The sequence below is a fragment of the Salvelinus sp. IW2-2015 genome, unplaced genomic scaffold (assembly GCF_002910315.2).
Source record: "Salvelinus sp. IW2-2015 unplaced genomic scaffold, ASM291031v2 Un_scaffold3775, whole genome shotgun sequence".
Taxonomy (NCBI): Eukaryota; Metazoa; Chordata; class Actinopteri; order Salmoniformes; family Salmonidae; genus Salvelinus; species Salvelinus sp. IW2-2015.
The window spans coordinates 7122-20486 of record NW_019945049.1 but is presented as its reverse complement, the minus strand read 5'-3'; the positions used below and the strand labels follow the sequence as shown (position 1 = coordinate 20486).

Here is a 13365-nt window from a genome sequence, read left to right as displayed (position 1 = left end):
CGGTGGATAATATCCTGTTGTATAATAGTAAAATGATTGTGGCATGGCTCTGCATTACGGTGGATATATCCTGTTGTATAATGGTAAAATGATTGTGCGGATGGCTCTGTATTACGGTGGATTAATATCCTGTTGGTTATAATGGTAAAATGATTGTGGGATGGCTCTGGTAATTACGGTGGATAATATCCTGTTCGTGCCGGAGCACCTGCCTGTATTTTATTTAATGTAACCTTTATTTATTTAGTCATTTTTATTTAACTAGGCAAGTCAGTTAAGAAGAAATTCGTATTTACAATGACGGCCTACCAATACGCAAAAGGCCTCCTGTGGGGAAAGGGGCTGGGATTAAAAATATWAAAAAAATATTTAAATATAAATACAAAAACACACATCACAACAAGAGAGAACACACAACACCACATAAAGAGAGACCTAAAGAAACAACACAACATGGTAGCAACACAACATGACAACAACATGGTAGCAGCACAAAACATGGTACAAACATTATTGGGCACAGACAACAGCACAAAGGGCAAGAAGGTGGAGACAACAATACATCACGCAAAGCAGCCACAAGTGTCAGTAAGAGTGTCCATGATTGAGTCTTCGAATGAGATAAAACTGTCCAGTTTGAGTGTTTGTTGCAGCTCGTTCCAGTCGCTAGCTGCTATGAATTGAAAACACGAGCGACCCAGGGATGTGTCTGCTTTGGGGACCTTTAACAGAATGTGACTGGCAGAATGGGTGTTGTATGTGGAGGATCAGAGCTGCAGTAGATATCTGTACAACCAAGGGTAAACAATAAAATCAGAGACTCCAGACAGTAATACTACGTTGTCCCTGCCCTAAATGTGTTTTCACTTTGGATATTGATTTGATATTTGTATTACCAGGCGTTGACACCCTAGTCATAGACTGTTCTCTCTACTACCGCACGGCAAGCGGTACCGGAGCACCAAGTCGAAGTCCAAAAGGTTTCTTAACGGCTTCTACCCCCAAGCCATAAGACTCCTGAATAGCTAATCAAATGGCTACTCGGACTATTTGCATTGACCTCCATAACAGTATACCAGTGGAAGGGAGGACAGTATCAGGTGACCCAACAGGGCTTTGTGACTACTATGATTTCACATTGTAGCCAATTGAATTGCAGAAATTCTGTGACCAATTTTTCTGAAATTCGGGTTGAAGTAATAATTAACAAGGAATTCCCCTCGAGCACGGCCACAAATTGGGGGAAAACAAACATTATTTCCCATTGACCCCCAGTGCCAATTAGATTGTTTGTAATACAGAAACAAAACATGGCGAAAAGCTGCTGTGTTGTTTAATGTACAGTACACATAATCATGGCAAAAATCCCAACCTAATGCTACTGCGCACGTGAGAAAAGCACTGTGGCTTCAGGCTATTCTGCGTGAGAGAGTGGGAAATTGTGGGGAGCCAAGTAGGCTACACAAGTAGGCTACACAAGTAGGACTACACATAGCTAGCTATGTATGTGGAAAACATTTCATCACAGGTAAGACATTTAACTTGTTTAGTATAGACCGTTTGTAACGACATTCACTACTTGTAGCTGTATACAGTTGTCCATCTGTTTGTGTTGTTGGTCTTGGCCATCTAAATGTTTCGGTCGGTTGCTAGCTAGCACTCACTCTGCTGCTAGCACCGCCATGAAAAGGGGCATGAGGGAAGCCCTACAATATTTYGTTTTTCTAAGTAGTGAGAACGCTCTGGAGCAATACTGAAAAGTATTTTTTTAGACATGTTTAGACATTTTTCTCTTAAAATGTAGTTTTGTGATTGACTTAAACAAGCATACAAGAACATTGTGTATTTTTTTTATTTTTTGCTGTGAGACAACGGGGTAACCTAGGTAACAACAGGTTGTTTTCCCCAAAGGCGGGTGGGGCGCACCGCTCTATCTAATAGTGATGGGTCGTTCGCAAACGAGTCGGTTCTAAGAGCCGGCTCTTGTAGGTTAACGTAGGGAGCCGGCTCCTGTAGGTTAACGTCGGGAGCCGGCTCCTGTAGGTTAACGTTGGCAGCCGGCTCCTGTAGGTTAACGTTGGGAGCCGGCTCCTGTAGGTTAACGTTGGGAGCCAGCTCCGTATTGTTCCGTACGGGCCTGAGGTACTGAGCGCTAGGTTCACGTTGCGGAGCCGGCGCTCTGATAGGTTAACGTTGGGAGCCGGCTCCTGTAGTTAACGTTGGGAGCGGCAGCCGCTTGTAGAGTTAACGTTGGAGCCGGCTCCTGCTAGGTTAACGTTGGGAGCGGCTCTTGGATAGGTTAACGTTGGGAGTCCTAGTACTGCCTTGTAGGTTAACGTTGGGAGCCGGCTTCCTGTAGGTTAACGTTGGGAGCCGCTCCTGTAGGTTAACGTTTGGGAGCCGGCTCTTGTAGGTTAACTTGGGAGCCGGCTCTTGTAGGTTAGCGTTGGGAGCCGGCTCTTCTAGGTTAACGTTGGGAGCCGGCAAGCAATATCAGAAAGGCCGAATCTATTTATAAAAATGTATTTTTTTTATAGGATATGAATATATTCAAAAGATTTAAATTAATAGAATTAACAAATTAAAAGAACGAAAATTAAATAAATAATATAATTGACCTAATATGCTCAAGCATTTATTCTGACTGTCTGCTCAGACACTGTTGTTCCTGTCAATCAGACACGCAGGTCAACCAATGAACCAAAGATGTGTGAGGAGGGGCCGAGCCAACTTCACTCACAGTCACTTAGGCAGCTGAGAGAGGGAAGGACAGCTGTGAAAACAACAGCTGGAAAATGAGTCGGGAAGCACAGTAGCATCTGGATGCATTTTAATAATGTAGACAATGTTAGAGCACAGCGTAGAATTCGCCAAAACAAAAATCTCATATGAAGCCGGTTCAACGCACAACCTACACCGGCAATATGTGAACTGTGCACCCAAGCTGTGAAGCTATGCTGTGGCGGAGCTTCCAGAAAACTAGCGGGCCCTGCTAGTGATAGTGGTGGAGCCAGCACCTCCACACGTGGAGATGTATCCACTCAGTCAAGTAGGCCTACTCCGCGACAGCACAGCAACGCAGTCTTCTATGGACCAGTTTATGCCAAAGTCTATGTCTGTAGCAAAACAAGGCAACATTGATATTGCATTAGCTACAATTATTCCACCGATTTCCAGCCATTTTCGATCAGGGAGGACAGAGGTTTAAGAAATTATAGCAGTCTGCGGCGCAGTGGTCTAGGGCACTGCATCGCAGTGCTAGCTGCGCCACCAGAGTCTCTGGGTTCGCGCCCAGCTCTGTCGCAGCCGGCCGCAACCGGAGATCCGTGGGGCGACGCACAATTGCATGCGTCGTCCGGGTTAGGGAGGGTTGGCCGGTAGGGATTCCTTGTCTCAGTATGTAAAAAATGTAATAAAATGTATCGCACTCTACTGTAAGTCGCTCTGATAAGACGTCTTGTAAATGACTAAAATGTAAATGTCTACATCGGAATGTAACACAATTCCATAGCAGGAAACCCTTTCAAAGTCACTTATTCCACAACTGTACGAGAGCTCACAGGCTTCAGTGTGGGAAAGAGTTCAAAAAACGCTACTGCAGTTTGCCTTACCACTACTGCTGGACATCAAGGGTAACCACTTCTTACATGTCGGTTACATACCACTTCATTAAATTTTTCGATGTCTAGCTGTCTTCTGGACTGCTTTGAGTCAGCGACAGTCACACCTCAGAGAATTGGCAGAGGAACTGTTGAGAGTGGCAAGTATGATGGGAAAGTGGTCTGTTGTGTTAGACAATGCAGTACATAACCAAAACGCATGAACATGGTTCAAAAGACCCCATCATCCCATGTCTTGCCCACACAATCAACCTGCATAGTAAGAGATGCTCTGAAGGTGTATGAAGCCCACTGTGGACAAAGTGAAAGCAGCTGTGAATGCTTCCACAGAGCACAGTAGGTCTGAAAAACTAAAGTCTACACAACGCCAGATGGGGAAGCCTGAGCTGAGGCTAACAAGACTAGAAGGTGGAATTCAACATTTTATATGTTGAAGTAGTTTCTTGAGTCAAAGGATACCATCATCTCTACCCTGGCCATTGTCAATGCACCTGTTTGATGCTCTGACCCAAGAGGAATGGGAGGTGGTGGAGGAGGTGTGCAGAGTCCTGGAACCCTTTGAGCAGGTCATGTGGAGATCAGTTGAGAGAGTACAGTAAGCAGTTATTACCACATCATTATTTAATCCTATTATTATATTTAATGAGCAGTAGATGAGAATGTATGTATCAGTAGACAAAACATGAACCTGAACTAATAAGTTACTGTTCTCTCTTTTCAATATCAAATCAAGTTTATTTTATATAGCCCTTCGTACATCAGCTAATATCTCGAAGTGCTGTACAACACCCAGCTAAAACCCCAAAACAGCAAGCAATCGTGTAGAAGCACGGTGGCTAGGAAAAACTCCCTAGAAAGGGGCCAAAACCTAGGAAGAAACCTAGAGAGGAACCAGGCTATGAGGGGTGGCCAGTCCTCTTCTGGCTGTGCTGGGTGGAGATTATAACAGAACTATGCCAAGATGTTCAAAATGTTCATAAGTGTTTCAGCTATGTTTCAGCTATGTGACAGCCTCAAATGATACTCCTGTGTAAGGGTCTGCAGCGAATCACAGCCAGCCGCCAGAGAGAAGCAAATGTAACCAGAGTTGATGGACACCCTATGTTCATCAACGGACAGAAGGTTCCACAGAATGGAATATAATCACGTGCTATCAGAAACCGCTGCACTTGACCCCAGGTTTAAGAAGTTAGCCTTCAGTGATGCCAGAGTGATTGATGAGGCTCTTCAAAGAATAACCTCAGCAGCAGGGAGGGACAGCCCCAGCAGTCAGYTGGCTCAGGCACCAGGGCAACAGGAAGAAGAGGGATCAGATGGAGCAGAAGCACCAGCAGTAGTGCCACAAACGTCTGCTGTTTGGATGCTGTTTGACGAGAGAGCAACTGGGGATGCAGCATGAAGGAATCCCTCAGCAGATGCCATAATGGAGGTCCGATCCTATTTGGAGGAGCTCCTCCTCCAGAGATCTGCAGATCCTCTGAGCTGGTGGAAGAACAAGGCCTCTGTCTACCCACGGCTTACTAAAGTCATGACAGAGAGACTCTGCATAGTGGCCACATCCGTTCCCCCAGGGAGGGTCTTCTCGAAAAAGGAACAAATAATTACTGAGAGAAGAAACCTCATCAGCCCCTCGAAAGTGAGGCAGCTAGCATTTCTGAATGMAAATCTCTCATAAAAGCAAAATATGGTCAGCATTATTGTGTGCTGCTGGTTATAACATGGCAATAAAGAAGAGAGAGAAAAGAGGGACCAGTTGAATGTTTTAAGTGGGATGCTGCAATTTTGCAAATTGTCATTTATTTTTCTTTGATATGGTGCAATATTCTATTACGCTGTTCAGATTGTATCTGTTTTGAATGGTTCGATTTATATGCACTTTTTCATAACAAACCAAATGCATTTTTAAACCCTGCACAGAGACAAGCTATCATTGCTCATTGTGTAGACCAATTTATTCCATGTGTTACTATTATGTTTCTATTCTGCATTGTTGAGAAGGGCCCGGAAGTAAGCATTTCACTGTTAGTCTACATCTGTTGTTTACAAAGCATGTGACAATTCAAATGAAATGTAAATCAATAGCGGAGCTTTGCGTTCCCGGGAAAGGCAGAGAGCAGCCTGGAGGAACGCACTACAGATCTGCCATTTCACAATCTGGTTACTTTTTTTACTTGCACGTTGACAGGTGAATATTTAGCCTACAACCCTAATATTTAGATAATGAATGGCCTAATATCTAATATTTTGCTTCTTACTTTGGTTACACATCACTAGTCTCTCTCGTCCAGCTGTTCCTGTGCGCAACGGGCTATAGGATACACAAAGCCTCTCCACAATAGGCCATTCCTCTTCTCGTGAAATCCCAGGAAAAGCTCAAGGACATTTATTTCTATATTTTTTTTAATACTAGGCCTAATAGCGTATTAGGGGAAAGAAGCAGGCTTGCTCTTGCTAACTGCTGAATGTAAAACAGGCCTACAGCGTAGAAAACGCATGTTGGTGAAAGTTGAGGAGAGAAAGTGCATTGGTGTGATCACTTTCTGTGTGTTAGAGACCTCACGAATGATCGTGTGTGTGTGAACTCAACTTGGATCCGCGTTAATTAGCAATGATATCCTTCGCCACCGTTTCCTTACAACACAAGAAATATTGTTAGCTTCCTTCCAGCTAATTTCTTAGTTACACGATTGTATAACTAGTAAATTATTTTATTAATTGAGGGTGCATTATTTATTAATTTCGACAATGAGGACGAAAAATAGCATAGTTACTTAAAACGACGTTTCCGTGAACCTGAATCAAGAAAATTAACGGTGAAGTCTCTCCCGGACACGGTAGACTATTCCTCCTCGCCACTATATACTCACCTCTTCTACATAGTTTTATCTCCGATGTGATCCCCAGAAGTCTCCGTAGCCGATCATTCTCCTCCTGGTACTCCACTACCGTTTTCTCAACTTCTCCGAAAATCTCCATAGCAACCGCCGTTAAACGCTCATTTAAAAACTCACGAAACAACTGTAGTTTAGACATTTTCAGTTGAGTAGTTTATTAAGCTCAGTCAATATGTCTTGACCCCACACAAGAAGTGTTGTGTTCAAATCTACTTCCGTGTTCTAGTCAAGGAATTTGAGAAAAATCCTTGGTTCTAGCGGGTAGAAAACTTGGAAACACACAACAGCGCCGCTAGCTGGATGGGGGTTTAAATTAGAACAATTTAATAGGATTTCGATGGTTTGCATTTATACAACGTGCGCTTATTAGGCAGGGATGGTAAAAGTACCCAATTGTCATACTTGAGTARAAGTAAAGATACCTTAATAGAAAATGACTCAAGTAAAAGTGAAAGTCAGCCAGTAAAATACTACTTGAGTAAAAGTATAAAATTATTTGGTTTTAAATATACTTAAGTATCAAACCTCATGAATGGTATCAAAAGTAAATGTAATTGATCAAATATACTTAAGTGGTAAAAGTAAAAGTATAAATCGTTTCAAATTCCTTATATTAAGCAAACCAGGCGGTATCGTTTAAAAAAAAAACAGATAGCCAGGAGCACACTCCAACACTCAGACATCATTTACAAATTAAGCATGTGTTTAGTGAGTCCGCCAGATCAGAGGTAGTAGGGATGACCAGGGATGTTCTCTGTTTAGTGAGTCCACTAGATCAGAGGCAGTAGGGATGACCAGGTATGTTCTCTGTTTAGTGAGTCCACTAGATCAGAGGCAGTAGGGATGACCAGGTATGTTCTCTGTTTAGTGAGTCCACCAGATCAGAGGTAGTAGGGATGAACAGGGACGTTCTCTTGATAAGTGTGTGAATTAGACAATTTTCATGTCCTGCTAAGCGTTCAAAATGTAACGAGTACTTTGGGTGTCAGGGAAAATATATTAATAAGTTTAAAAAAGTACATTATTTTCTTTAGGAATGTAGTGAAGTAAAAGTAAAAGTTGTCAAAAATAGAAATAGTGAAGTACAGATACCCCCAAAAACTACTTAAGTAGTACTTTCAAGTATTTTTACTTAAGTAATTTACACCACTGTTATTTGAAGTCCACTGTAAATCATTATTTCCCAAAAGATTCAAATGATATCATGAATGAGCAGCATTAGGTGAAAATGAATGAGAAATAGCCTTGGACAGATGGAAGGAGCTATTTTTTTTAACGTATTTCGTTCTTCTAACCACTTCCMATCTCTGTACAACAGGGTTCTGCCCAAAATGGCACCCAACCCCTACAGGCCATGTCATCTGATGCGGCATGCCATCACTCTCCTTTGTCAGCCCTTTTGGACAAATTAAACTTGGTCCCTCCCCGTTTCGTTCCRTTTGCGCTGTTTGCTTCTGGTCGGTTCTTAAACGGTAAACGGTTTTCGTTATGAAAACACCCCAGTTTTTKCACACAGRCAGACGCACAGACGGATTGGCAGCCAGGAGGAGCCAATATATTATTAACCGTTAAGACATGCATTTGTCAGCTAAAGAACACTTGTCATTATAATCTTTCATCTATACATTTTGAGAAATTGAGGTTGGTGGCACCTTATTGGCTGGATCAGAAAAAGTAATTAGAACGGTATCAAATAGATCATGCCATTCAATTCGCTCTGGTACGGCCACAGCAGCCTCCTGTGTTGGAGATGTATAAACTCCCCCAAAAAGTTACATTTTATTTGGGACTTACTGAGTCTGCCTTTAAAATCAGATTTTAAACCTAACCTTAACCACACTGCTAAATTATGCCTAACCTTAAATTAAGGGCACATTTTATTATATTTTCWTGAATTTTTATGTTATTGCCCAATTTGACTTTATTGCTGTGGTAACTACTGACAACCATAGGTGTAGGGAAACGATGACTACACGTAGACATTAGACAAACTGCGGCTAAGTGTCTAAGGCTGCGGGTCCGTAGGTAACCGTCACTTTCCGCCCCTCCCTGTTCCGCCCCCTCCCCATTCCGCCCCCCTGGAAAGATTTTGGATCATGTTGTTTCTTTACCTCTACTTTGAACACACTTTTTTTTTCGTGGTCACCGTCCCTCCACATTTCTCATAACCAGGTTTTATACCATCCTTTTTATGCGAGTAAAGTACATGTCGTATAAAAAAAAAATGTAATAGCAGGCACAGGCCTGATGGAAACAACACATTTTGTCGGTAAACTTTCCAAATGTCGACAAAACTAAATGCGATAGACAAGGTGGGATCTTTTTGTGTCGGTAAATTAATTATGCCAGAAATAGCAGTGGAAACACCTTTATGCGCACATTTGTATTTGATAACCATCATAACAAGCGATGATAGCCTATGTTTGGTCCTCCCATGCCCCAGTATCTGTGCGTTAGAGATGTTTACRATGAGCATGACGTGTCTCCTCTCTAAAGTCCAGGAAGCTCCGATTCAAACTCCCATTAGACATTTTTTGTTTTTGTTTTAATGAACAACAAATCAATACAGAGAGTACATGAGGGAACACAAGTATATACATATTATATACAATGGACAATTGAGCTAGGGGGCCMATTAGACAGTTCTGCAAGCGTTATTATGATGTCGAAATACGTTCGTTACTCACYAAATATGGACTTCCGTTAAGCAACTATCTTCGTTTATGTATCTGCGAGCTGTCGGCTASAGCGCATGCGCAAAGACCACTGTGGGCACACTCGTACAACATGTTTTGTGACAAAACCRTCAGTAGAGTAGAAGATGCAATGGAAACCCATTTACTTGTATTTTTTATTCGTTACATGGGAATTTAACCACACATTTATTTTTATGAGCACTACGTCATCACGCAGTTTTTTAATTAGTTTTTTTTTTATCCGCAAGTCATTTAGATGAAAACACCCCTGCTGGAAAAATGCACATATTGTTTTTATGCAGATTTTTTTTGAATAAATGCATGACAATCACTCGCTAATTGGATGGAAACCTAGGTCGTGTCAATCGTGAATGATAATTCTTCCAAGTTTTACCGGTGAAACGTCCATGAAGCATCTGCATGCCAACCATTTGATCTCAATCAGTTTCATGGGAATATGCATTTCGATTTTCTTAGTTATCTAGAGTTGTTTCTAATTATGTACAGTGTGCGAATTCTAGAGCAGATGGTGTTAGCAAACTGTAGCCTACCTGTTTTTTTTTTCTCAATCAAAGCACATATTTAGCCTTGTGGCACATGCTACACTATGCTATTATATTCTGTTCTGTTATGTAGAATACTGTGATCATTATGCAATTATGCATTGATTCAGCTTTGATCTAACTTAAACGAGCACCATTCACCAGAGTAGCGTGTTTTTCTGCGAGTTGTAGAGAATATCAAACATGTGCAGAAGCTGCAGGGCCTTTAGCTGTTGGGAAGAGGGGTCCAGTAAAATTAGGATCCACATCCATTCCGTATCAAAATATAGGATCATCTKTAAGAATAAAATTATTTCTCAGAAGTCAACTGAATATAATTACTCGATACAATATTAAATCAATATCATGAATGAGCAGTATTTAGTGAAAATGGATGAGAAATACTCTGTGACAGACACACATTTTCTGTAAACATGTTTTAATATATCGAAAACATCAGTCAGACCATTCTCTCAGTACATTTAGAGACATTCTCAAATGAAAAACTTCATAAAAGATATCGTTCAGAAGTATATTTATCCACAAACACAAAGATATTTGTATATACACATCTTAAAAGACCACATTTTCACAAAATTTGCTGATATAACCATCAGGCCGATTTCAAAAGATTAGGGGAGGACCACCTCACTTGCAAATAGTATACTCTGAACTGTTTGATTATTATGTCATCATTGAAATCAAATCAAACTTTATTTACATAGAAAGCTTTACAAAAGTACGTTCACCACACATGTATTTATCTGAAACCCACATCATGAATTGTTGCTTTGATTTCGTTGTCCACATCCTGCCTTTTAATTCCCATCTTCTGACAGAACATATTTGTCCTAATTTTCATCCTGTTTTTCTCCTTTGTGGATGTTTTTCACATGCGTCAGAAGGTTAGACTTTTGAGTGAAGCTTTTCCCACAGTCTCCACAGCTAAATGGTTTCTCTCCTGTGTGAGTCAGTTTATGCTTCCTTAGGTTCCCCTTCAGATTGAAGCTTTTCCCACAGTCACCACAGCTAAATGGTTTCTCTCCTGTGTGAGTCCGTTTATGATCTGTAAGGTTCCCCTTCTGATAGAAGCTTTTCNTGATCTGTAAGGTTCCCCTTCTGATAGAAGCTTTTCCCACAGWCACCACAGMTAAATGGTTTCTCTTGTGTGTGAGTCAGTATATGTTTCCTTAGGTCTCCCTTCTGATAGAAGCTTTTCCCACAGTCACCACAGCTAAATGGTTTCTCTCCCGTGTGAGTCAGTTTGTGCAAGTTCAGGTTNCTCCCGTGTGAGTCAGTTTGTGCAAGTTCAGGTTTCCCTTCTGACTGAAGCTTTTCCCACAGTCACCACAGCTAAATGGTTTCTCTCCTGTGTGAATACTCATGTGCCTGGACAGATCTCCTTTGTATTTGATGGTCTTGCCACAAACAGGGCAGGTGCAGGGTTTCCCACCATGACAGAGYCKGACATGGGCCTTCAGTTTACAGGTGGAATTGTTCTGTTTATTGCTGAAGCGACATTCACTGGGTCTCTTCTTGGGGAGAGTCATATGCCTCTGCAGGTCAGCTTTCAGAGCAAACGTTTCACCACAGTCACGAAAGTGGCTAGTTTTTCTAGACGTGGTGCTGGGTTTGGAACAGTGTTCCCCCAATGGTGGACTGGGATCCAATGGTGGGCTGCTGTCAAGTCCTACTGGGTCGCTGCTTACAGCTGAACTGTGGCTGGAGGCATTGTTCTGATTATCTGGAGGGTCACAGGGAATGTTGAGACCCTTAATGTGGGTCACAGTGCCAAAATGTTTGAGATCCACTGGTTTAGAGTCTCTCTCTCGGTTCTCCACAGTCTGGGTTTGGGGAAGAGTCAAGGACTGAAGTGGGTCCTCCAGATTACATTCACTTTTCACACAGGAAGGAGTGAATATGAACTTCATGATATCAGGCTGCAGACCTTGAAGCTGCTCTTCCTCCTGACTGGTCCTGACTTCCTCCTGTTCCTCTTTAATCTGTATGGTCTCCGGGTCCTTCTGTCCCAGACTGGGGCTCCACTCCTGCTCACAGTGCTGCTGCTCAGGGTGAACCTCCTCTTCAGAGACAGAGAGCTGCAGGGAGTCTGGAGGGAAGGAGAGGAGGGTAGAGGTTATCTGCCAGAGAATTACATTTACATTCATGAATTATAGATCTCTATGATTTTAAAATATCAAATGGCTTTATTGGCATGGATGTCTACACAGCCTTTAAACACAGCCTTTAAACATGACTGAGTGAAGTTATCTCGGTACTTTCACTTGGGTTCTCATTCCTATTATGGAACACACTGCGGCCAACATGTACAAAAGTCACGCAGACACCATCTAATCTTTAATAATCCTTGCGTGCACAATGGTTTTGTAAACCTTATAAACTATACTTTCATATCACCCCCAAATAATTTTATAAACACAAAATATACTTACTATGCAGTATTTTAAAACACAGATTAACACAGAGGTGTTTTGCATTGCACATTTGCCCGAACTATGACACTTCCTGAGCTAATGGAAACAGGGGKGGAGGGGACAAAAACAACATATCTTATCAAAGCTGTGTTACACAAAAACCTCTGGAACTATGCGGTAAAACAGCTAACAGTAAGTATCTTTAGTTGTAAAGTCATTTTGAATGATAATTATGTTGTTCCTGAAAGATCAACCGTTTTTAAATAGAGCATCTCACACACCAACTCATCGTCCTCAGCTAATCAAAAGGGACGTCAAAGGGCAACATAAGGATCAACTATCACATTTTTTTGTGTAGCATTTGTGACAGGCAGAGGACGTATAGGGTTTCGTCAATGGAGACGTGTGTGACGCTGCTGTCCAAGCAACGGAAAGCATTGGCACTTCGGGGCTATTTTTATATCACCGAAGGCCTAACCATTTTAATAATTGAGTAGAACAATAGCTAGCTGCTAGTATGTCTACATACAAACCTATTCGAGATAGTTGAATCTCTGGTGTTATACGCAGCAGTCCCCGTAGCCACTCATTCTCTTCCTGGTACTCCACTACCGTTTTCTCAAATGCACCGAAAATCTCAATAGCAGCCGCCGTTAAACGATCATTTAAAAACATACGAAACGACTGTAGTTTAGACATATTTCAGTGGACTAAGTGTTTGGGTATTCAGCTCGTATGGCTTCTTGACGTGGGTCCTCCTGATCACATTCACTTTTCACACAGCAAGGAGTGGATATGGAGTCTTTGGTATCAAAGAGCCCCCGACTGGTCCTGAGTTCAGTGGGCTTTCGTTACTCCACAAAAAAAATTATGTTCAAAATCAAAACATACTCATTCACAACCCTACTTCCGTGTTCTAGTCAATGAATCTTACAAAACTCATTGGTTCTAGTGGCGACGAACCCAGAAACATACAACAGCGCCACCAGCTGGATGGGGGTTTGTGTTTACTACTGTGCAGGTTAGTTTACGGACCAGTAATAAGGAAGTAATGACTACATTTGGACAAAGCAGTGGTTATCATAAGTATGACATGATCTGGGAGAATTAATTCGACTGTATCAATAACATCAGGGACGCCATTCTCCCATCACCTTACCAGACATTCGGTACGAACA

General features: G+C 41.9%; 1 protein-coding gene across 1 annotated transcript in view; it reads right to left on the bottom strand.

Moving 5' to 3' along the window:
* The window catches only part of LOC112076473 (zinc finger protein 585B-like), a 40761-nt gene extending 27638 nt beyond the window's left edge, over positions 1-13123 (bottom strand). The window contains 6 exon segments of the mRNA XM_024143238.2: positions 6488-6663; positions 9915-9982; positions 10607-10859; positions 10861-11035; positions 11038-11862; positions 12721-13123. Coding sequence (XP_023999006.2) covers positions 6488-6663; positions 9915-9982; positions 10607-10859; positions 10861-11035; positions 11038-11862; positions 12721-12886 — 1663 coding nt within the window. The 5' untranslated portion in view covers positions 12887-13123.
* Between the last annotated feature and the right edge of the window lie 242 nt (positions 13124-13365).